The sequence below is a fragment of the Channa argus genome, chromosome 9 (assembly GCF_033026475.1).
Source record: "Channa argus isolate prfri chromosome 9, Channa argus male v1.0, whole genome shotgun sequence".
In the NCBI taxonomy this organism is placed as follows: domain Eukaryota; kingdom Metazoa; phylum Chordata; class Actinopteri; order Anabantiformes; family Channidae; genus Channa; species Channa argus.
Genome location: NC_090205.1, coordinates 11384055 through 11409435, shown reverse-complemented (window position 1 = coordinate 11409435; position 25381 = coordinate 11384055). Strand labels below are relative to the sequence as shown.

At 38.3% G+C, this 25381-nt stretch overlaps 1 protein-coding gene and 1 long non-coding RNA gene across 4 annotated transcripts; one reads left to right on the top strand and one right to left on the bottom strand.

Annotated features, from left to right (window-relative positions):
• The first annotated feature begins 114 nt into the window (after positions 1–114).
• Positions 115–9662, top strand: trim13 (tripartite motif containing 13). Of its 3 annotated transcripts, none has more exons than XM_067516159.1 (3): positions 115–247; positions 894–2494; positions 8615–9662. In XM_067516159.1, the coding sequence occupies exons 1-2, from the start codon at positions 164–166 to the stop codon at positions 2079–2081; spliced, it is 1272 nt and encodes a 423-aa protein (XP_067372260.1). In that variant the 5' UTR covers positions 115–163; the 3' UTR covers positions 2082–2494; positions 8615–9662. The 3 variants fall into 3 exon arrangements, with proteins under 3 accessions (XP_067372260.1, XP_067372259.1, XP_067372261.1); XM_067516158.1 differs by having other exon boundaries at positions 894–2637; XM_067516160.1 differs by lacking the exon at positions 115–247 and adding an exon at positions 256–805 and having other exon boundaries at positions 894–2637.
• On the bottom strand, positions 5174–25331 carry LOC137133044 (uncharacterized). The gene is made up of 2 exons (XR_010915202.1): positions 24389–25331; positions 5174–5875 (listed from the first exon to the last, which is right to left on the bottom strand). It is a non-coding gene; the product is annotated as an uncharacterized lncRNA (long non-coding RNA).
• Positions 25332–25381: the final 50 nt, after the last annotated feature.

The following is a 25381-nucleotide window of genomic DNA, read 5'->3' as shown; positions in this document are numbered from 1 at the left end:
GAAAAATGCGTAAAGACTCCTACGTACAAAAAGAAGCTGCCAAATAAACCTAAATTCCAATGTCTTTCACGTTAGTGGCAATATATTACCCCCCCTCCCCTGAATATGCCGGTTCAAAAATACAGACATATCAGAATATATTAATTTTCTGTGCGTCACTGAAATGGTTAACGCTATACCCGGAAAGGGCGAAGTCTGCACAGCAACAAGCGCCATGATTGCGTTGCACTTAGCGTCTCAGCAGCTGGTGAGTGATCCTTTTGGTCCAGTAGTTGCATGTTACTATGCCCTTGCAAAATCTGTCACAGCCCTCCTTCGGTACCTTGCCAACAGGAGCAGCGGTATAGCGAGCGCTGCTTGTTGATAATTTGTCGCATTGGATCGGTTAGACGGCGGTGATTTAGGGCTCAACTGGGCTAACCACTGTCCTGCTGTTCTGTTACAGAAAGCTAAGAGAAAATCGTTTGCAGTTACAGTTTTACACCTCTAAAGTTACGGACAATTTTGACGTGTATCCAAGTCTGGTAATGGAGCGCAGTTTCGAGCGTAATACACTACCAGCTGGCTACAGAAGCACTAAAGACATCAGGATGTCACTTAACATTAGATTGGAAAACGGAGCCTTTGGCAGAGCTCGTGCCAACCGTTTGCGCGGGCACAGCCTTGCAAGTCAGTTTCGCTCTCCAGAGGGGGACACTCCAGACTCAGCCGGAACATGACATCAAAATCTGTATCCTTTGCGATGCTACAGCATTTTTGTATGTAATTTATTGACGCTACCGCCTTATTACGTGGCAGACTCTGGGTGCGTATTATGTAACATGTTTCATGAAGTGTTGATTTATGAAACTTGTATTAAGCACCGACTTGACTCTTGGATGATGTGTTTACAGGACATCATGGAGCAGCTAGAAGAGGAACTCACTTGCCCGATCTGCTGCAGTCTCTTCGAGGACCCACGGGTCTTGTTGTGCACACACAGCTTTTGCAAAAGATGCTTAGAGGGACTCTTGGAGGGGAACCGAGGTCCAACTTTCAGAACACCTCTCAAATGTCCCACTTGCCGCAAAGAGACCCCGCACAACGGCGCAAACAGCCTGCAGATCAACTATTCGTTGCGCGGAATAGTGGAGAAGTACAGCAAAATAAGGGTTATGCCTAAAATCTCCTTTTGTAAACAACACTTTGACCAGCCTCTAAACATATTTTGCGCCACGGACTTAAAACTAATTTGTGGGTTTTGCGCAACGACACATGACCACAAAGGGCATACATTCTGCTCTTTGGAGGAGGCGTGTAAACAGGAGGAGGCGGCATTTGAAGCGCTGCTTCACTATGTGAAGAGCTGGCAGAGCGCAGATATACTGTCCTGCCTGGAGACACTGCAAACCAATAAGAAAAAAGCTCTTCAGTCGTTGTCCAAGGACGCAGAAAAGGTAACAGACTACTTTGATAAACTCATCAGCTCCCTTGAATGTAAAAAGAATGAGATCCTCTACGATTTTGAAACGCTAAAGCTGGTGGTGATGCAAGCATACGACCCGGAGATCACTAAGCTGAGCGCAGCGTTGGAGGAGCAACGGCTGGCACTCAGCATCGCGGACTCTGTCAGAAATGTATCCGACCCCCTGTTATTTCTGCAGCAGATGCAGGAGTTTCGTGAAAAGTTGAGAGTCCTCAAAGGGATCCCACCGCCCGCCCGAAAAGACATGGAAATCGGACCTGTTATACGAAACGTCGATGTTAAAAAGTGGGATTCAACCAAACTTAGAGAAGTGGACAAGATCTCAGTGTCTCACGACGGCTTCTACCGAGCGGGGGTCTTATGGATGGCACGACATAAATGGAAGATCTTTATGAGTCTATGTCTTATACTTCTAACCCTATTCCTACAATCACGCAACCTCACAGCAGACGTGACTTCGCACCTTGAACCTATTCTCACCACTGTTTCCTTGCACATTACCTACACTGATGTGTACCTTCGGGAAATTAATGAAATCTGCACACATTTGATTGAGTCAGGTCAGGAACATATAAAAGACATAATTAACTCCTTTTGTCAATTTATTGGCAGTTGATTGGCAAATGCATTGAAAGCAGCAAACCCATTTGCAAGTGATCATTGAGGTCCACAAATCTAGTGACGGAATTCCCACTTGATACATAGAAATACGTTTACATTTTTTTTGTTTACTCGTGAAACCATTAAATCAAGTCACAGATAATAATTGACCTTTACATACATCAGATAGACGCTACTCAAATTTACATGAATGTGCAATCTATTCTTAATACGCTGATAATTTTATACTTCACCAAGATGATCTTGATAAATAAAACTGAGAAATTTAATTTAAGTGGTTCCTTGTTTGTTTGTTTGCAGACCAGAGAGGGAGCGAAGAAAATTATTAAGAAAGAGGAAATACAAGCTGTAATCCATGCTCGTCCCCACAGTGTGTCTACATCGCAGTGATGCTGCAACCTCTTCAAGGTTATAAACGTTGCATAACAAGGCCCATGTGAAATATTCAGCAGGCTGCAGTCACAGTGCAAGAGGAAAACACTCTCCTGTAAAAAGATTATTTTTTTTTTGTCGTCAAACCCCAAATGTGTTTTGTCGATGATAAAATCTAGGTAAGGGTACCTGCCATTTGCTTGGCAATAACCTCGTGTACATAATTTATTTTTTAATGTTTTTAAGATTCAATTGTTGCATAGCTTGTCCAGTCTAAAAAGCAACCCATCTGCAGGCTGTTAAATAGAAAATACAGCGTATGACCATTTTCTTTTAAGCGTCCCTTAGAGTCATAAGCCCTATATCAAAATACAACTGGGGGAAATGCAAGTAGTTAAAATTCTTTCCAATTTGGGTTAGTTTAGCCTCAATAAGATGCTTGGCTCATTACCAACAACGATCTTTATTAAAAGTAGGTCAGAGCAAACGGACAGTGACTTGTGCATCGATCATTCTTGCTGTTATGTATTTTGGGGGGGGGGGGGCTTTCCTGAAATCGGCTCACAAAGTGAAACCGTGATGTCAGCACTGACCATAATTCAGCATGTAGCCTACGTCATAGCACGCATGTACATATATATAGCCTTCTGTTGCCAGGCAAATATAAGATGAAAATGAAAGTATCACATTGCATTAATATTTAAATTACCAAGACACGCATATCTAAATATAGTCTTGACTAATTTAACTATTCATAGGAAATAAATGGTAAAAGGTCTGCACTTATATAGCGTTCTTATACCCATTAATACTCAAAGCGCTTTACACTGCACAAGTAGAATTGTAAAAGTATCAGAATGCAAACCGCCCCATGGGACCTCTTCATATTGAAGTGGGACTATGATAAGGGTTAATAAAAATAGTGAAAGATACTAAATTCGCAAAAATCAAGTGAATAGGTTACTCACTTGATTTTTCTGGGTAACACGTGTATAATCGCATCCCTGGATGAAGTACCGCACTCTCACTCCCTTTGTGGATCTGAGTGTGTGATGGTGTGTGATGATAAGTTAAGATCTTTTTTTAAATTATTAATTTGTTATCAAAATATTATATATTCTATCACACGAAATTTCAATTCAGGTTTCTGAGAATTGTTTGCAAACAATTTAGGCTACAAGCGAATACAAACCCAGACGGACAAAATGTCAATGTATGTGGAATTGTACATTCCAATACTTCAGGTTATTAAAATAAAGTTTACAAAAATGTACAAAGGTAACAATAGCGAAAACAAAAGTAAAAAAGGGATAACATAAGGAATCTGAGGCAGATTAGCAGTCGCTGCTTCTACATTTGAGTGAGCAATTATCATCAACAAAAAAATGCAAAATTTTATACTTTTCATTTAAAACACTGCACTTATGAAATTATTTACTTATTTCTAAATTGTTTTATGATTATTGATGTTGACACCCCTCTCACACACACACACACGCACTCATAGAAAATGCATTTTTAAATTTCACCTTGTGGGCTTGGCATTATAAAACACATTACACTCTGGTCAATCATTTTTTTTTTTTTAATTTAGACGATGTTAATTCCTGGATATTATAAAATATATTAGAAGTAATTTTGTTCCTATTTATGAAAGGCCAAGCCTTCCTGAAAGACAAAAAACACTAGGCGCAATTTTTATTTCTGATTACCATTTTACCTTAAAATAATTTTTCGGAAATGTGATCCAAAATTAGAATATTAAATTATCACTGACAAAGGCTCAGAAGGCCGAATGGGAAGAGGGAACACACACACACACACACACACCTGTAACACGAGTGTTCAGTAGACAACAAAATATTACTGGGCTTTACTATGCTTTTTATAAATTAATTTGAGAAAAAGGGATCAGTTAGATTTATTAATTTCGTTAATTATCATAAAAAGTGGTCCGTATGACTTCGTACAGGTATAACCAAAGTCAGCTACAGCCATCTAATTTTGTTCACTTAAAAAAAAAAATGGCACCGCCTAAAGCTCGCAAACTACGGTTTTATTAGTCATAATTTGTTTCTATATTACTTGAAATATGTTCACAAAGACATTTTTTTTAATTACCAATGCCTGATTTGGGATTATCGTCAGCGGATGTTTTGGTAAAACAGAAAAACCTGCCTTGCGTCCGCATGCGCTTAAAATAAAATGCCAGCTTTATAAGAGGACAGGTTATTCTTCGTTGCAGTCTCGCACGGTTATTTGACCGAACATCAGAATAAATCATTACAGGTCTGTGTAAGGCAGATATGCAGAAGTATACGTGACAGACAAAGCGACTCCGCCATTGTAGAGCAAATAAAAATAATGAGAAAAAGACCGTATTGGGCCTAAATATTGTAGACGTTATTTTCGATGTGAAACAAGTACGGACTTAAATGAATGTCTTATTTACAATTCAGAGATAATTTTAGTGTTCAGTCTACACAGTACATTAACCGTAATGACTATACTCCGGTCCAAATCTGTCTCAGGGCTCATGCTGGGCAGGCCGGAAATCCCAGCAGCGCTGTAGAAGGCCACGGATATCACGTGCATGTTTTTGGGTGTTGATGGCGGTAGCAACTTGAAAGTTTTAGAACAACTTCAATGTCAGTGTATATTATGGAAATCATTATGCTTAACAGTTTGGCATGTCAAAACACATTACAGACAAAATCAAATTAAAAAAAATTTATTTATGCAAATCTGCAGACAAACATGTTAACTACCCAAACAAAAATGTTTATGGTTGACTGGGAAAAAAAAAAAAATTGTACATGTGAGCATCTCTTAAGGTCACTGTTAGGCACCTCTACCGTGTTGTGTGTACACTCCGCTGCACTGATGGTGAGTGGCAAGCTTTGCTTCAGCAGCACGATCAATACTGGAGGCTTTAGGTAGAGTCTTAACTCCAATATTTACGTGCTGCTACAGTAAAGTGACCAGCAGGTCAGAAGATATTTTTAATATCACACAACAAAGTGGCATTAATTCAGACAGTGAAGCTAATAAAAACATGCCAGTCATCAGTGAAACTGCGCAACTGTGTTGAAGAACCAATGGGTGATATCCAGGTTGTGTATTCAGGTTTTACTGCAGCAGCACAGTATGGCCTGTATCTCAAGTAAGCCCACAAACCATTCCGTGCTGCTACAGCATCGCCAGACTGTCACAGTCCCTCCGCCTCCAACTCTTCTTATCTTCTGTGTTATTTACACTCTTTATCTTCTAGGCTTTCAAGTCCTTACCATATGTCACTGATGGATATACACTTAATAACTATCTTTTTTTCTACCTAAAAAGACGTTCAGATGATCAGCATCTTTTGTAGACCGAGGTCATATTTCCACTCAGTAGGCAGACATGGATGATTTTCATCTGAAACACAGAAAGAAAATACATTTTAATCAAATTCTGAGGTCAGCCAGCCAAAAATGCAGTGTGCCATGCAGGTGCACTATGTGGACAGCAGAAAATGTGCATGTTTCAGCACAGCAGCCCCTTCCCCGAGAAAACCTTTCATTGTCTTTCTGAACCTGGCTGAAAATATGTGGGGTAAAATGAAAATGTGGGGGTGACGACACCGGGCCCAATTTCAGCTTCCCGTTATTTTTTAACGTTAACTGTATGGGATTGAGGTCAGGAGTCTTTCCACACCAGGCAAGTTATTCCAAAATGAAAAGGCCCTTTTCTCATTGCAGTTACCAGGATGTTTCTATGCTTAACAGGAAACACCCTTCCCAAAACGTCTGCCACAATGCTGGAAGCTCATAGCTGTCAAAAATGACAATGTAGCATCAGGATTCCCCTTGACTGCAACCAAGCTTATGGCTAGGGTTGACCAAATACTGACCAGAGTGTATTAAAGTAATTTAATTTCTTAACACTAAGAATGTAAGACATCCTTTCCAACAGAGGTTAACATTCCAACATTACAAAAACAATGTCTTGTCAGAAAGATAGGACAGTATCACTGTATGTAAAACCCAGCCCCCAAAAATGCTAATTTTATTTTCTTAAAAGTGTGATATCTGTGAGTGTTTTCACTGTGGAGGAAAATGTTACTGGTTTTTAATAAAGCAAGAGTCGACTTACTGGAGAGACCACAAACCAAAGTTTGCACAAGTCATAAGAGTTATTGTTTGTTCCAAGTGTCACGTCATTGAATCTCTACCAGCATCAGAGGTATTGTTCAATGGTTGACCTCACATGTGGAAGAAAACCATATCATACCACCAGATGAATGATACAATGAAGTACAACAAAAAGTTTATATTCTAGTTTAAACAGAAATATTAACATACGTATGAGGATTTTTGATGATATCATGTTAAACTTCAGCAACATTCAAGACTCAAATCGCTATTAACAAAACCTAGTTGGTTGTTAGTGTTAAGAAGCTGTATCCTGATAAAAAATACTGCAGAAAACAAAGTTTAATGATTAAGTTGCCACTAGAGGTCTCAATGGACCTGTAATTACGACCTTGCTTAGAAATTGACTTAATGCCTGAATGTAATGACATCTCTACATATATCCATTCCAAAATGTCAAGGACAAGACATATCTCTGTCTCTCATATGTTCAGTCTTACACACACACAGACACACCCCCTAGTGCAGCTGAAAGAAGAATACCAGTTTTAAAATCAATTTCCTAAAGTAAGGTAACAATTAAGAATTCACTTTAATGCTTCTGCCTAGATTAAAGTTACCTTTATGTCATGACCTCCAAATTAAGATTTGAAAGTCACGTGCAAATGTATTGCCCTGAACTTGCAGTCATAAAATTAAACTGCTAGGTAAACACCAAGAAAAGACACACAAAGGATTTGTTTACTATGATGGATTCCACACTTCAAGTAACAGTTAGGTGAAAGGTCAAGAGAAGTCAATCTAAAGAAAAAAAAAAAAAAAAAAAAAAAAGCAATAAACAGTGACTGTTAAGATTACATTTTACACTATGATACCCGTAATTTTCTTATCTTCACCTCCAGCAAATGTATAGCTACAAAAAAGTCTTCCTTTTATTACCCCCCCCCCCCCCCCCCAAAAGAATTACTCTGCAGTATAAAAAGTGATAATGTGTGAAATTTTGCTCAAAATCTAAAATACAGCTTATGTATTTTTAATATTTCTGATATAAAACTTTTTTGTGTGCATTGCTCAAATTAAAAAAAAAAAAAAAAAAAAGAGAAAAACAAATGGTGAGCAGGAGCCTTCCCCTAATTACATGTAACATTTATGCCACAACCAAAAACAATGCCTCCAACAACCCTAACACAGACAAACATAGTACAAGCTAATTTAGTATGACAATCAAGCACTTCCTCAGGAAATTGTATAGTTTAACTTTAGTACCCAGATTAAATCTAGCATCTTGGAAAAAAAATCTTTTGCAAAAACTGTGAAAAGCCTTTGCAAAAATTTGTTGTAACTTTTATACATATTTATTTAAAAAGTGATACTTACTAGTTCTGTTACAATGGCACAAAGCAGATATTGTTACACAAGTTATCAAATTGTCAACTATTACTATCAAGGTATTCGATTTACCAGTCACCGTGTTACATACTTTGCACCAGGTATAATATTCAGATCTGTGGAACATGCCAAAATCACCTTCTTTAAGTCTTAAAATCATTTGAGCAATAAAGAAAACGACCAATACATTTAACAAACAACAAATAGACCTGATACATAAAATGCCACACATCTGCTGGTTTCCAATTGTCAAATATGAGATTCTGCACTAGCAATTTTAGAATTCTTTACAAGAACTGTAAAGTCATAAATGGACCTTGACCAGTTTGGGATGGAATAAATCTCTGTCATAATCATTTCTCTGTTGACCCTCATCTTATGTCATTTATACATTTCTTCTTTTAGCTGATTTATTCAGAGGCCAAGACTGTAATATATAAATTAAACTGAAGTCACTGTGTAACAAGCATTTTACCTTTTCCCATGTTTACAGATTATTTAACAAAAATGCACAAAGGAACTAAGCTGGTTGGTAGTGTCATTTCCTTTTAAGGAGATAATGTCTTTACAAGTCCTGGTAAAACTGTTCACATCAATGACTCTGACTCTCCCTATTCTTCTCCTCTCCTTTAAGGAAGCATGCCCGGACATGTCACCGTCACTGCTCAGCCTTTTTAACCCATTCCTACGACATTAGCATCCCATACAATGGCATCAAAGAGTCGCCTGACCTCAAGGTTGAAGGTCATGTAACCTCCTACACCCCATTGGGTACAGGAACATGGACATGACAACCCATCACCTTCCTAGATCAAGTGGTCTGTGGAGGCCTCTCATCATTTGTGCTACACTGTCTTCTGAGTGTATAAACACAAACTAAAGGGAGATCTGCAATGACATAATGGGTGGGAAAAAAATAAACAAACAAAAAACTAAAAATCATATGAAAAAGATCCATACAAATGTTACTCATGTTTCTCATTGTGTTGATAACATTATAGCATAAAAGAAAACTATTATTAGTATTAATTATCTGCAAAAAGTCTAGTTTGAAAAATATACTAATTAAAAACATTACTGATTCATTTTACCTAACCATCTGTCAGTGAATATAAAAACAACTGTACAGTTTTTTTCTACTTTCACAGGCATGCAAGCAAATACATCTCCATACAAATACAAGTCCATCACCTGTAACATTTAAGACAGATAATACCAGGGTTTAGGCTACCCAAATCGTTGCTGTCCTGTGTTGGCAAGGTCCACACAGTGAAAATATAATCACAGTGCCACAAACTTCAGAAGATGTTGTTTTCAACAGCTACTGGAGCATTGTGTACACAGCACAAAATCTTGAAAAAAGCTGACACAAAACGAGCTAACCCATATCATTAAGACGTTTATGATGAAATATCAGTAATGGAAAAATTTCCATATTTTACTAGTAGTACTTTGGGGGGGTGTCTTCCAGTGTTAAAGCAACCCAGGAGTTGGTAAGTGTTCACTGTAAACCAGGGATGCTATAAACACCAGTACTGTAATGGTATGTGTTAATCCTAGAAAAATGTGTTAGATTTGCACAGCAAGCAAACCATGTCCAGCAGAGTAAAGGCAGAATTATTCTGGGATTCCCTGGGAAAGCTTTAGCCATATCTTGTCAAATAATTTAAATAAAAAAATAAATATATACACACAATAAAAAAATCAAGATACTTGAAAACTGATTACACTTTATCACTGGACAACACTCGCAGATATATGTGAGAGTGACCTCTGAATCATTTTTGCACTCCACAGGTTTACAGAACATCCTTGTGTATCTCAGGTGTGACAGTGAATGAGTCTTTACTCCTGAGATACACAAAACATTTAATAATGAGTACAAATATTCGAATCACTGGACTGTGAATTAAGTTTGGATTTAAATTATAATAAATCTTAAATATATTGTTACCAATGTCTCAAACTGGTTAATGAGAGCACAACAATCATCTAACATGAAAAAAGTTTTTTTTAATGTGATTCATTCTGCTGTTTTGAATTAGTTACTGAGACCATGTATTACAGAATGGCAATGCATTTATTCAATGGTTCAATTTTAGTTAGGGCCATTTCTTTTACCACTTTCAGTAAAAGTGTGGACCACATAACATTGCCCCAAGACCAACAGCAGTGTCTGTCATATAAACACACCAGTGTTTTCAGATTGGCTGGTAAAATATTTCATGCAAACACACAATTGCTGTACCTGCACCTACTGTGTAAACATAAATTTCACCTCAGTATCATATATGCCTCAGCAAATTAGATTGATTTATCTAGTTATTTACTACTTAAAGTACCTCTAGCTTCCTCCTACTGCCACGAAAGACAGCACCAATAAACAGGATGCAGACAAAGCAGTACACTGTGATGCAATTCCAAAAGTACAACATGAGGACCTGATTTACACTTGACCAATAGTTTTTACTTAAAAAAAAAAAAAAAAAAAAAAAACAGCAAGGTTACAACCACATCACAAAATTAAGATTTGACAACCTCTACAACCTTTAACATGACTACATGTTGTTTCATCTTAGTCAATCACTATTTACAGAATCATCAGTAAATGCCAAAATTAATATCCAAGTAAAGTGTGTACTCTGTGTTGAATGTGCATAAGCAGGAGGGGCAAAAGAGGAAGCAAAGCTGAAGTGTGAGAGTCGAATGACACACCCATACACTCGTGCAACAACTACACAAACACAAAGACCTAACTTGTTTTTGTACATATTCCAAATCAAATGCCTAGTTTGATTTTAATTACTGACACTACTCTTGTGTAAAAATGTTAAGCCCTTATACAATCAAAATCATTCTTGCTAATAAAAAGTGAGGTTTCCAAAGACCAGCAGCCATTCTGTTACACTTACAGTTTACACATTGATACAAAAATCTTTAACAATGAACACTATGACTTATTTGCCTGTTTCATTTACAACTCAAATTACAAATAAATTCCATTTCAATAATATTCCTGTTGATTTCACCTCATTTCTGGCTAGATCTGACCTACCTTATAACTGTACAAGCAGTAAATATTACACACCAGCAGATCAACATTAATTACAGCAACAAATATAAAACTGAGTGCTGACATTACGGTACACCAAATTAATTTTTGTAGCAAACTTAAAATTGACCAAACAAAACACTATTTGTCAGACTGTATAAGAAAGTACCTGTGTCTAGTCGATGTGCAGCTAAGCAGGCTGCCTGGATGAGGTGTTTGTTGTTTACTAAGTTAGGACTAATAAAATCCCAAATAAAAGACACAAAACTCAGCCACCACTATATTAAAAACATAAGAAATATTTTCTATCTAATCACTTAGAGGTTGTTACTCTGCGCTAATCTAGTGGCCCTAAGTGGAAAAAAGATGGTGCAGCAAGAAAAAAAAAATTATTAAAAAACACGTCTAGTCAGAGGAGGCTTACTCGTGCTATGTCAGATCCTACAGCCAGTGCTGTTGCAGGTTATCATATTACTACCTAAAATTGAATTATCAAGCAGAGACATGTTATTTCTAAACATGGTGTCCAAATTCATCAGTCACTACTGGGGGAACAACACCAATAAAATACAATATGCAACTTTTTAAATGCATGCCTCAAAATTCCACAAACACTAAAAAAAACAAAACAAAACAAAAAAAACACAACAGATTTACTGTTAAGCATACAGAATCCATAACAGCAGTTAGGCACATAATTGACAATTAGAAAAAATAGTTATGCATCTCTAAGAACTGTTTGAACCTTTTAAAAATATTAGTGAAACAGGTGTAAAGGCCTTTTCCCCACAGTGATGTAGCACCTATTGTATGCAAAAAATCAAAGCCAATGCAAAACATATGCTTGTGAGAAGCCTGAAAGGACCTGGCACCCTCATATTGTATTCTGCACTGCTGCCACTGACATTATCAGATTCAACTTTATGGTTAAATACATCATGCAAAGTAAACAGACAGCGATTTTCACTAAAGATCAAATTTAAGGTTTACCTAAGATTAACATTGTTTAGATTACTTCACAAATTAAATTATGTTAGTTATGCAAGAGAACTGCTCACTGATTAACACAAAAACCATTTCCCAGCTTCTATTTAATGCTGCTAAGACACTGAACTGAAACCAAAGCCTACTTCTGGAAAATAACCAACAAGACCTGTGTAAACTTGTTCCCATCACAGCAAATTTGAATACTATAAAGTTTGTGCTGACGGCTGCAGAAAGAAGGCAGAGAAGGGTGGGGGTTCTATGCAGCCTGGCTACAACACATGTGAAGTACAAGAGGAGAGGCACACTTTCACCAGGAAATGGGGGTGGGAGCCCATTTTGCCGGAGGGGTCTGAGAAGACAGAATGATGAGTCACAGAATGTCATGCTAACAGTCTGAAACAGCACAACGGTGCTCTGCAACGAGAGTGAAAAGGCAAATACCAGAGAACGGAGGGGAGACAGACCTGTAGCATTTATGAGAGATAAGCTGTAGGCACCACACAAATTAAAATTGTTAAATACACTACTACTAATTTGACAATTGCATACAGAGAAAGAGCCAACAACACTGAAATCCTTACTTAGATAATATGAGCAAAATATTTACACCCATTTCACCTGTGTGAGCACAATAAATACACATCCTAAATTTACATGACCTTAGAGTAAAAGGCTATATATTACTAAGAATCCAGATTGTAAAATTTCAGTTTGACAAAGTACTACCACCTTCCTTCTAGAGATTAGATCTGCAAACTCAAATCTGTCGCTTTTATGACACAAAAATATCAGCAATAAGCACACACTGCATATGATACTGTAAAGTTCACAACAAAAAGATTGCTTTGATCAATAAATTGGATCAAATGTAACACTATTTATTAATAATGCTGCCACAACTGAAATATTAAGTTAATAAAGTGTATTCTATCATCTCTACATTTTAAGATAGACATGACATGTTTTTAATGTACACTTAACAGCCAACCTTTGGCATTTTATCCATTTGCAGTCTTACAGCTATTTGACTTCCTCTTTGTAAACTGGCTATTTGGCTGTATTCACACATTAACAGTTCTGCACGCAGACAATTTAAGTTTTAACAAAAAAATACCCAACAGATGCACTTATGTCTATATTTACCAATTTGATAGAGGTCTATATCCATGAGTATACATATGAGATGGTGACAATTGTGAATCCATCCTATATTTTTCATGCACTCAAATACCTAGGGTGTGTTTGTATGACAAACTAATACTTCAAAACACTCTTTAACCTGTGTTGTGACCTAAATAGCTTTTAAATACTAAAGATGAATGCAAGTAATTATCACTTAACAAGCAAAGATGATTTAAATATCATGTGTGAATTTTATTTTGAAACATGACAGTTAATATAGCTATGCAGAGTGTATAGAGTAAAATGGGAACTTGGAATAAATATAATTTAACCATACATTTTAAATACCAAATGTGGTATAGACAAAATAATCAACAAATCCATTGATTCATTAGGTAGACAATATGCCTGTCCCATTTTGTAGTCATCATACTATTCATTGTGTCATACGCCTATAAAAAAAGTTTTCTTGACAATGACACATCAGCTCTTATAGTACAGTAATTTCCTCCTCCTCCACCTCTTTGCTCTGGTATGTGGCCGTGAAAGATCTTTGCTCCATATCACATTTGCTAACTTCCCTCCAAGTAAGTGCCATAGAAAAATAAACAAAATCTTACTATGTGAGCTGGGCGGTTTTATCATAAAAATGCCGTCCCACTTCTGCAATTATTATATTATACTGAAAGGTACAAAACACACTTTAATGTTTTTATTCTTAAAAGTGTGGTATATAGTTATATTTCAATTCAGGTAATGCACATCAAGTTAAAAAGGAAGCACATGGCTAGACCTTACTACTAAAAAATAACTGACAAAATAAAAAATCTTGGGAAAATTCTAATACTGAGCCTACTGTCAGAGGTAAAATGCCAAGGGAAAAAAGGACACAATTGCTTACACTTTGCCCCATTTCCTCAATTTTGACAATTTTAATATGGACATTTACAATTTAAAACCTCATACTTGTCAATATAGACACATATTTTAAATAAACGCAGCGATGTAAAAGATATAAAGGACTAACATTATGCAACACATTAAACCGATCTCTACTTAGAAGGAAGTAGAAGGGGCGGGTTTAGAGACACAATTATATGGAGCCTCTTTTCCTCTCTTGTGCTTTATTAGTCAAGTAGTCATGTACATGGTGAGAACTTAAGGCTGCATACAATATAACAAACACAACCTCTCCAGTAATTATTTATTGTCCATTTTGTCACTCGTTACTAAACCGAGTTTGTTTTTGTAATTCTCCAGTGTGCTTCTATTTAACCAGGGTCCAGGGCACACAGAAAGTGGAGCAAGGCAATGACTGAAAAGCCTTCAGCATCAAACTACAACGAACCAAACGCCCCAACAGTACAGCGAGAAGCATCACACTTAACATTATAATGTTTATTTTTATTAACTCAGGTTAATTCAGCTTAACTGCATTGTTAGCGGTTATGACAGCCATTTGTCTAAAGTTTAACACACCTATTAAAGTTGAACCAATGGAAGTTCCGACCTATACTTGTTGTCACTTGGCTGAGAGCCATATTGATCATACAACCTTCCTGCAAGATATTCCAGTAATTTTACATAAAGGACGATTTTAATATTGGATTCGGCAGAGTTAATAATTAATTGGTGTTAATTTTCCATCAAAAAAAAGAGTTGTCACCAGTAAAGACTGCAAACAACGACTGTGCTGTAAATATTGGACAATAAACTAATTTCGTCATAATTACTGTTAAAGGCGTCATAGACCATAACGTCAAACAGCGACATAGTGACAAAGTTCCCAGGTGTCCAACAACCCAAATGCGCTTTAAACAAAACAGAACGTCATGCAATTGACAAGCTCAGACAAGAAGTCTGGATCAGCTAACTTTAACGTGTATGGTAAAATTAAGTTACCACAAAAGGCACTGTGTCTGTCTCGGTGTCTCGTTTTGATTTTTTTCCCTCCCAAGTCAGTGTCGGTGCCGTGTGCATTTGTTGACACTGCCGCCTGTGCTTCTCCTCTCCTCCAGCCTGGCTCCTTTTACACCTCCCGCTCAAAACTGGGCTCCAGTGCGAAAAAAAAAATAGTCCGTTTTAGTTCAACTTTGATTAATAATCATCGCGTTACATGCTTCCCCTGTATAAAATAATATTCCATCTGTTCGATTTTTAAAAAAATACACCCCCCTCACCTCCTGGAAAAAACGGACCGCTGTTTCGTTCTGCATATTTTTTTTTTTACCGTTACAGCGCAGCAAAGTCAGGAATCGCGCTATGTGCTAGCACGCTAAGCTAGCAGGCTAGCTGCTAGGAGTAGTACAAGCTGGCAAAGCTGGCCAAATGGCTAACGTCTCCCCGCCACGGTCGGTCTCTTCTGTTCTTCCACGTATTCTTCCCCTCCAGTCCCTTTATACAGTCGCATTAAAATCAATTTGAATAATATGTGGCTGCAATTACCTGTCTCTCCGTTGAAATCAATCGGTTTCCCTCTCTAATAGCGTAGTTTAATTCTAGGCGCTTGGTTTCGCCCCCGTCTCAGCTTTACATATTCGCAGCATCCTCTCTCCGCAGCTGTTGAGGCAATCGCTGCTCACTCGAAAATGGCGCCGAAAGATACACTCCTCATTCAAATTCGATAGAGCCTCCCATTGCTCCCATTGGCTGAATGTAGAGCGGACTCCGAGCAGCTGATTGGACACTCAAAATGCACTCGCAGCCCACCACAGTGCTCAACGGAGAGAAATTAACTCTTTAGGTCCCTGAGCCGCTGTTGGAGGAACAATTTACAAGGAACAATTTTTTGCATTCACTCGTTTAAACCAAGACCTTTTAGATGAAATGAATGCCCAGAATTTTAGTGACTTTTAATAATATCATGCAGCCTTATAAGTCACAAAATCAGTGTATCACAGTAGACTGAGAAATCACTAGTCCAGGACAGATTATTAGCTATCCAATTTAAAAATATATAGTTGCATTAGATTCTTTACACTTATACCAAACATTATCATTTCTCATGTGTCGTAATAGCAAGGAATATCACTCTTTAAAGAAAACGCGTGTAACTTATTTTTTGTACTAACATGCTCAAAAACATATCTTAATGGGATGTGCAGTCAAGGCTTCTGATTCTGACCCAGAATCAATGAACAGCCTGGCAGCAGTGTGGAGACGTTCCATCTAAAGATTTTTGAGCATGGTTCGGCCTCTTCGCCAATAAGAGAATGTCAATCATATGTGACTGGTAAGTTTTGTGGTTTCTTATTTATTGTAATTTTTAATCCCTGGAAGGGCCGGGCAGAGCATAGCTAAGCAGAGAGAGGTAGGGCTGGGTGGAGCTGAGTGGACTGATTTTGAGTCTCTACTAGCTTGATTCTTAAAAGCTCCAAATAACTTTAATTCAAAGCTCCACAGGCTGTGCCTGTATGCATGATAAATGCCTGTGTCATCAACTCAACTGGTCAGATTCAAAGCTTTACTCCATAGTGACCCACAACAAAAGAACAGTGACTGGAGTTGCGAATGGCCTCCTGGTTGGATTACACTATTTTTCACCTTGATGACCTGAAATAAATTCTCTGCTGTCTGCTATAAGAGTTTTACCCACAGATTATTCCTCACCAGAGATATTCTGCATAAATATTACAATTTCAGAACACTTAATAAACATAACACAATTGTTAGTTTATACAGAACTTACAGACATTTACAAAGCCACTGTTACAGAACATTGCTTATAGAGAGATAATGTTTTATATAAACTACATATAAAGGCTTGGTATTATATTTGTATAAGACTGATACATTGCAATACTTCTGTAACCATGCTTAATATGAGCACTATGAATGTCTATTCAAAATGTGGTCTTTATTTATAGAATGGGTGGTTAGCACAATAGTGCTTGTCTTGGAATGACAGCCCTATCAAAACAATCAAAGGTTAAGCCAAATGAAACGCATTACTCCAGCCATAGATGACAGAGCTATAAGATCTGTTATATACTGTATGTAAGTTGAAAGGCTGAGGAGATAAAAACCAAAATGTCAGGAATCAAACAAGATCCTACTTTGAGTCAGTTACATAGAGGTTCAGTCATCAGTTGTTCTCTCCCTCCATCCTCTTCTAAATCATATTGTGGGCTTGAAAGACACTCAGTTTATTTTGCACAGTTCGAATAAGGACATTGCTTCCTTATCTTAAATTGCTGGGAAATCTTATTGCACTCCCTAAGTTTAATTGAGTTTCCATTTCTGTGCCTTCTTTTTAAAAAAATATTTTGACTTATTTGTTTTCCACACCTTTCACTTGTGCATGTAGCTTAAAAGAAGCAAATTAGTAAATGATATGACACAAGCACGTCTTCTCACTTTAAGATTAGCTTAGGCACACCACTCCAGAGTACAGTACATGCAACAGCACAGACAGGTTGGGCTCTGCCCCAATAATCCTGCTGTTATCATATCTAGTGTACTGTAGTGTACCTAAGGCAAGATAAACAAAGACAGCCATTTCATCTTAATGCACACATAATAACAGTACGTAATATTCACCTGCTATGCTGATGGAAAAAAAAAATTACTGCAGCTTGCTATTAGTTTAGGTTTGTTTAAGTGAACCGAAGCCAATACTTGAAACTGTTCAGAAGAAGTTTACCAAATTACAAATGTCATCTGTAATTTTTTTTATTCATCGTCATGACAATTGAAATGTTTATCTTTCTTTAGGCCTCAGGAAGGACCATCTGATTTCCTTGCATTGGTGGGTATGGTAGTAAAAGCATAATGTTTTCTACTTTGGAGTACAAAAGCAGACTGGGAGAGAGAGGGCGCCCATTGTGTATGCATTCTGGTGTAGTGTGGACAATGGGGTGGAGAGGGAAAAAACACACTTGTTTACAGATAAACTGGTTTGGACAGGAAGCCAGTAAGGAGGAGCTCTGTGTTGTTAAACAGGCATGTGGAGAGGCAGGGATGAGCCAGCAAAAACACAAGGGTGACCATAGGGAAGATTATGATGCAGTACTCAAAGACATCACACACACACATGTTATTATCTACAAAGACACATGTCCAGTTTTGCAGACCGGTGTACTAACGTAAATCTTTATAAACATTTTTAAAAAATGTTTAATTTTAGAATTTTATAAAAGTTTTATAAAAATTAGTAGCGACTATAGGCAAAACTTCACAGCAATATCAACAGAAACTCTGGTTTGTTTAGTGTCGCCATGACATAAATTAACAAGATAAAAAGACACTCATGGGTTCCGATTAGTAGTGCCAAACAGTAGCAAAGCTGAGCTCGGGTGAATACTATACAGTTTATCCTGCATTGTGTCACTGTCACATGAGCACACACTGCCTTCCATTAGGCAGGAGATCCTTATGACTCACGAAAACACAAGTCACATGTCACTACACAAATGAACCATGCTACTCAGACTGGTCTGTTATCCTCGGCAGCTTTTTTTGCAGGCCCAAATGAAATCACATCATAATGCATCTCTTCATTAGGAGGGCTGAGACTGAGTAGGGCTCTCCCTTGTCTTCTGGTGGATGAGCTGAACAAGAGCCACAGTGTCATGTATCGTGGTGTTTGGACACAGCAGGCTAACCCGGCTGCAAAGTTGCCACGCTGGGGCAGTTTTTAGTCCAGCGTAATTTGATTTCATGTTAGATGACTTGTGTGCATAGTTGGCTGTTAGATTCAGCTGCTTCTTATTCAAGGAGAAGTTTGCAGATTTTTTTCTTGCTTCCTTAATGCAGCTCAAAAGATGGCCTTTCACACCACCAAACATGGGACTGCATCACAGCAGATGATGGTTAAATAGACAGTCGTAACAGCTCGCCTCAGCTTGAGGCATTAGCAGGTGATTTCACCTAGTCTGGCTGAACTTATGCTGCTTAAGTATAGTCTGAAACGAAAGCACGCCGTAGTTTTGCATTATTCACTTCTCATTCCAGGGGTCAATTTAGGAAGATCGTCACTTTAAATGAACTGTTGCTCGTTCCATTTATATTTTGAATCAGTTTACACACCACAGCCTGTTAAGTAAAACACGAGACTTGCTTTTTTAATTGAATCTAAAATACAGAGTGAGGAGAAAGAAATTAATCAAATATATGGACGTGCGTAAAATGCCACTAACTTATAAGGTCACTTGGCAATGCCAAACGGAGAGAAAGTTTGAGGGACTATAGGCTTACTATATTAACGTGGCCTATTCCCTCGTCTTGGTCTTTAGAGAACACAATGAGCCCCACTGAGAACTCCATAGTGGAGAGAGAGTGTCCATTGATGTGTCCTCGGTTCCCCTCCCCCTTTCTCTATGAGACATCTGTAGCAGCTGCCCCCTTGTGCTCCTGTCAGCAGGGCAGATTGTGTGTGTTTGCGTGTGTGTATGCAGTAGTTGAGGTGGGGTTGGCTGGGAGGTTAGCGTGGGGCGTGCTATGACACCTCCCCCTTTGGAGGGGTCGGGCCCGCACACTTGTGGGACATCACATTTATCAATGGCTAATAGTCACAAGCAGACTTTGAAAACACAACAGAGACCTCTGACCTCTTTTTAGCACAAAGGCCGTGAGGTGGTCACATTAGCCCCCAGGCACTATAAAAAGTGCACAAGCATGCACGCACACATACACACACATACAACTTCTGTACATCTAAAATGATCAGTCAGAAAACATAATATAGTATTTTTGCTAATTTTTTGTTCTAACAAACCCCCTAACTTCATCTCATAAGTTGTTTAGCTTAAAGTTAAAAGCAAAGATCAGGCTTTGATAGTCAGGGTTCTGCTTAACACTATCACATGGTTGGCCAGCAGAGGTTACAGCACAAGAAGCCTTTTTTATTTAGTTTCACTATAAGCTCACAGACATTCTCACACATAACAATTAAATTAAGTGGACATAATTCATAGAGCTAAAAATTCCATTTCAAACAGGGGACAATTAAGAAGAAACTAGTTGCACTGTAACATGGAGGGGGGTGGGGGGGGGGGGGGGGGGGGGGGGGGGGGGTAATAATGAAGGCAAGCTGATGTTCCACTAGTCAATTCTTTGGTTTAAGACATCCTTTGAACATTTTGTAAGTTAAATACCAAAGGAATCAGCAAAAGAGACACTGCAGAAGACATAATCTGCCAATAAACATTCTCGAGAGCATCTTGATTTTGCCTCAAACTTTTTGAACTTAACACTAGTTGTCTATTTCCATATGTATTTACTAGTGTGTTTTCAAGAATAAATGCGAAGCCTTGCCAAACCAAACACAGGCTCTTCTGCATGAAGTAATGATGAATAACTTCAGAGATGTGTATTACTACACTGAAAATCAAACATGTAGAGCACAGTTGGTGTGTTTCAACTTGGTCAGAGGTATTTTTTTATTTAAAGGAAATGCTATCATTAATTTTGAGGCAGGATAAAATCACACAGCCAAACATTATTCATGGTGTTTCCTGCTCTAGTAGAATTTTTTTTTTAACTTCACTGGATTGCCCACACCCCTCAGTGTTTTTTCTATACTGAGGCAGACTGCTGAGAGGGATTACAGAGAGGGCTAAACACAAGCATGATCTAATCCTAGGCCAGCACAGTTACCGAAAAGGCCTTGAAGAATAAGTTTTTTTTTTTGAAGGCCGATGTTAACAGTGCTGTGTTTTGCCTAAAGCTTGATTGAGAGCATGTTGCTCGCTCACTCTTTATCTTTAAATTTGTGGGTGAGTGTTCCAAAAGATAAAGTGAAGTGCATCATGAAAAGCAACTTCACCACAGGACGTATGACTCTCCACTAGTATTAATGAATTATAACAATATTTATGTGCATTTTAGTGCACAATTGAATTAAAATACAGAATTTTAAAAATATTGTTATAGGCACGAAAATGAATACAGGAAATCCATCAATAACACACTGTTTATTGCATTACTCCAAGTATTATTCCACATCTAGCGACATACAGAAAGCTAAAATGAAGTTCATATAACACAAAACCATCCTACAACACACATCTACTGACATTTTTTACATGATAATGCGACTTGTGTACTGTTTTGCCATTTCTACCCTTTACATTAAACTGATAAGAAGCTGTGTTTAGTTCACGGCACCAAGTAACATTTTCCATTCCACAGAGGATATGAAAACCGCTAAAGCCTCCACTAGATTTCATAAATTGCATTCATGAGTGTTGGGCAACATTCCTGTGCTCGCACTGTATGAATATCAGTGTTTAGATAACATTTAGATTATATTTAGACTTGGCATTTATTTCCATCTTGTGATTAGTCTGTGTCCACAAACAATTTTACAAGCACCCATTACACACCAATTTCCAATGTAAGCAATACTCAATACACACAAATACACATTAGGAATTATAATGACAGTTTGATTCGTTATTTGAGGGATCGTCATGTATAAAACTCAAGTTGTCGGACTATGAAAAAAGCGTTTGCTGTTGTTATTCCAAATTTATGTTTCAGTCTTCTCAAACTTCATTATATTAACTATTATCAGAGTCTACAGTCACAACCAGTATTCCTGTTTTTATATATTGCAATTATAAAACTATTACAACATACTTGTAGATGATACCGAAACTGTAATGTTTCTGTACACTGGACTGTGGTTGTATCACTGAGTAACCATAATGTGTACTGCAATATTTTCTAATACAAGGAACAAACACTGTTGTTTCATGAGATAACTGTTCACATTCAATCTAACCAAAGCACAGCCTTCATTAGGCCTCGTGACTGTCCCGTAGTTAGTCTATCCCTTCATTTAAGTGGAAGGGATAGACTAACACGCATAGCTCCTGGCTGCTTGTGCCTAATGATTTTATGCTCTCATGGAAAACACTGTTCAGAGTAAAGAGTGAAGCAAATTTGTTCAGTGGTAGTGATGAGCGATATCTTCAATTTTGACTCGAATTTGACCAACATTAAAGCAGCTATCAGTGATGCTGATTATTTCTTAAAATTCAAATGTTGGTCATTTGTACTCCCTGACTACGCAAACATTTTAAATGAAGAATATATTGAACAAGTTAACATTAGAATTAAGTACATTAATGTCTATATACTTATGTTTATTGTATTATAGTCTAATATAATGCTACTACAAACTACTACACCTGCGACTGATTCCGGTAGCGTCCAACAAAGATCCTGTATTCAGCTGAAGACTCTTTCTGCACAACATCTATCAGTGGAAATCCTTTTGGGCAGTTTCCCTTTTGTTGCAGCTTTGTAAGCGCTTTCTCATGATTAACCCGAATCTCTTTAAACAAATCTGTAGTGCTGAAGCCAAACGTCTACCCATATATTTAAAAAGCAAACAAATGTGTCTTTTTTTTTTTATTATTATTACCAACTAATATAAGTGATCACCTTTGTGATGGCTACAACTACATTTTGTACGGTTGGAAATTAGCAGTGGATGGGGGGAAATATGGATCTTATAAATTAGGATAAAGACTCGTGATAAAATTGACATTAATACATAATTCAACCTGGCATGTGCACTGCAATGAAAACAAATGTACAGCATACCTTTTTGTAAAATAAGAGTTTACCCATAAAAAGCATCGGTATGTACATTAGGCCTACTTGTAGGTATAGGAGAACAAGGTGTAAGGTTTGTAAAGTAAGGAGACAACAACCTGAGAATGTACAAACTTATTTATATAGTAAGTAACTAAGGGGTATCTATTCTAGTATTACATAGTGTGTTTAATCTACCTAACAATATGATATTTTGGAAGCCATTTGGAGCAATGTAGCAAGTAAATATTAGTAAGCTTTTTTTAACATTCTATTTTTACAGGGCACAGGATTACTATTGCTGAGCGACAGAATTTATAGTTTTACTTTGAAGAGGGATGCAGGTGTTGCAGTATAAGCACTGGCAACGAACTGCCACCAACAGTCTTCGAGGGTCAGTAGATATTTACAGAGTGGGCTGATGCTGAGTTATTTTATGGAGGAAAATGTATGAAAATAAACATCAGCCTGCATTGTTTCTCACCCGCCTCACTGTTTTTTGTAGATTGTGATGTGGCTTCTGCAAGACACCAATTTTCCTTTGGGATTACTAAAGTACTCCCTCTTTCACAGCCAATTATTTTTAGGAATGAAACCGGAAGCATGTTAATGATAAATACCAACATTTTCCACTGGCACTCTAAAGGCAATTTTCAGTTATATGTTACCTAATCCTGCCAGCATGGCAGTGACACATACTGTGTTTAAGGCTCATATAATTTCCTCTGCACTAAGAAAATGCAGATTAACTGTAAAAATCTAGACTTCAAGCTCTAGAGACAAAACTGATGTACTCATTGTCCTGTTTCTGGACTACAAACTAAGAATTCCTGCGGAAGTCCCTCCCTGCACGGGCCACTCTTGCACCTCGATGATGTAACCACTTTCCAAATATAGCGTGTTGCTGATGGCTACGCGGCCTGGTCATTGGCCGAGGCCGCTGTCGCTCAGACACGTCACCGCGATCGTGTTATTATTGTAAACAGCCCGCCTGTTCTCCACCGACGCTCTGTGCCGAGCCGACTACTCCGTCCAGTCCTTTGTTCATGCAGTAAAAACACCGAGGCGACAAAGCAGAGTGATCGTCCGCCCAAACCGCGGATCAAACCTCATCGCAAAGTTACACACATCACCTAAAATGATGACACCACATCTGTTTAATAAAACGATGGCACTGCTGTTCTCTCTGGGACATGTTTGTTGCTCACCGGGGATCTTCATGCAGCCGGCGAATGCTCAAGGCTGCTGCATGAATAACAATAATACGCTGGTAGCTTGTGTTGAAGACTTTCAGTGGCCAACATGCTGATATTTACTCGAACGGCTTGTCTACAGTGATTGTTGACAGTTGCCTCGTTCACATTAGATGGATTAAACCTACAACCCATGATTAGTTGCAGCCTCGTTGACAATGGCCTCTAAATGTCAAATTGTCAAAAAAAGAGTACGAACTTGTCCATTTGAACAGCATGCCCATCGACATTTACCACAAAGAACACAGGCTATAGGCCTATAACTTATACTGTGGCTCGTCAATTCGACAGCATTACCTTAAAGGGACTTTACTTTGTGCCCAGTGTCGCAGAGAATCGACAAAACGACTTCATTTTCGCTCCGTGTGACACGGTATGGCAAACTCTACTAGTCGAGAGGTCAGACACCAAAAGTTCGAAATTACTCCACTAAAGGTTTAATGGCACTTACTCGATAGCCTGGATGCGTTTATGAGTGATCGACTGCATCTCCCGCGTTGCCAGCCGGCCACTGGTGACACCCTCACCTCGACATTTCCATCCAGACAAGTTGACAACAAGCTTCCATTCTCCGAGTAAGTGCAGTTTCAGCAAAGCTTCAAGGAAGTTGTTTCTTTTGTTCCAGTATTTTTGGTTGCGTCAATGTTGCGAAAAGGGGGAGGCGGAGCGGTGGATACTGAGCGAGACCGAGAGAGAGAAGGAAAAAAAACATCTGAGCGCACCGTGGCTTAGTTCACACGGCTGGCTATTAACGCAAAGAAAACACCTCATCTAAATCCGCGACAAAGTCGTCTCATCAGCTCAGCTCACGTGTCTGAGACGACCAGCATCCCTTCAAAGTGAAATAGACGAGCTACACAGTACACGGTGCCCGGGTCCGATAGGTTGTCCAAGATCAGGCTACTACAGGTCGGTGCGCCCCGTGCGCGCCTGGAGGAACAGAGGTATTTTGCATTGCTCGGCTCGGTGACAAGGATTTCTTTAGCGAACTACCGAATCCACGTCACATTCGGGCTTTCATCCCCACACTCAGTAGCGCTCATTTGTTTTCCTTCGGGTACTTCACCGAGCTGAAGTCTTCCAAACGAGAACGTATGCAGCCTGCTCGCCTTTCCCTTTCAAAGTAGTTCCCGGACAGTACAGGGCGGTGAGGTTATGCTCAGTAACGCGTTACTTCTTCACTGGAAAACTCATTGCCCATATAAGAGTTCACCTCTCCTTCAGCTTAAACACCAGACTGAAGATGACTATTATTCATTCCATCCATTCCTTTTCTCAACGTGTTACTCACTCCCTGCAACATAAAAGTTCATTTTTCTCTTTGTGCCGTGAAACACAGATAACAAGACAATTTGTGCACCACTTGCAGGACAGGTAGTTTCATTTCCTGCTTTTTGCCTTCAGAGACAGGGCCATAAAGCAATGCAACATGTACGATGTAGCC

What these genes read in the sequence shown, in the direction of transcription:
- trim13 (XM_067516159.1), top strand. Translation starts at nt 164, where the DNA reads ATGGTTAACGCTATACCCGGAAAGGGCGAAGTCTGCACAGCAACAAGC. An exon ending in ACTTAGCGTCTCAGCAGCTG is followed by an intron (nt 248 to 893) that starts GTGAGTGATCCT and finishes ATGTGTTTACAG; the next exon opens with GACATCATGGAGCAGCTAGA.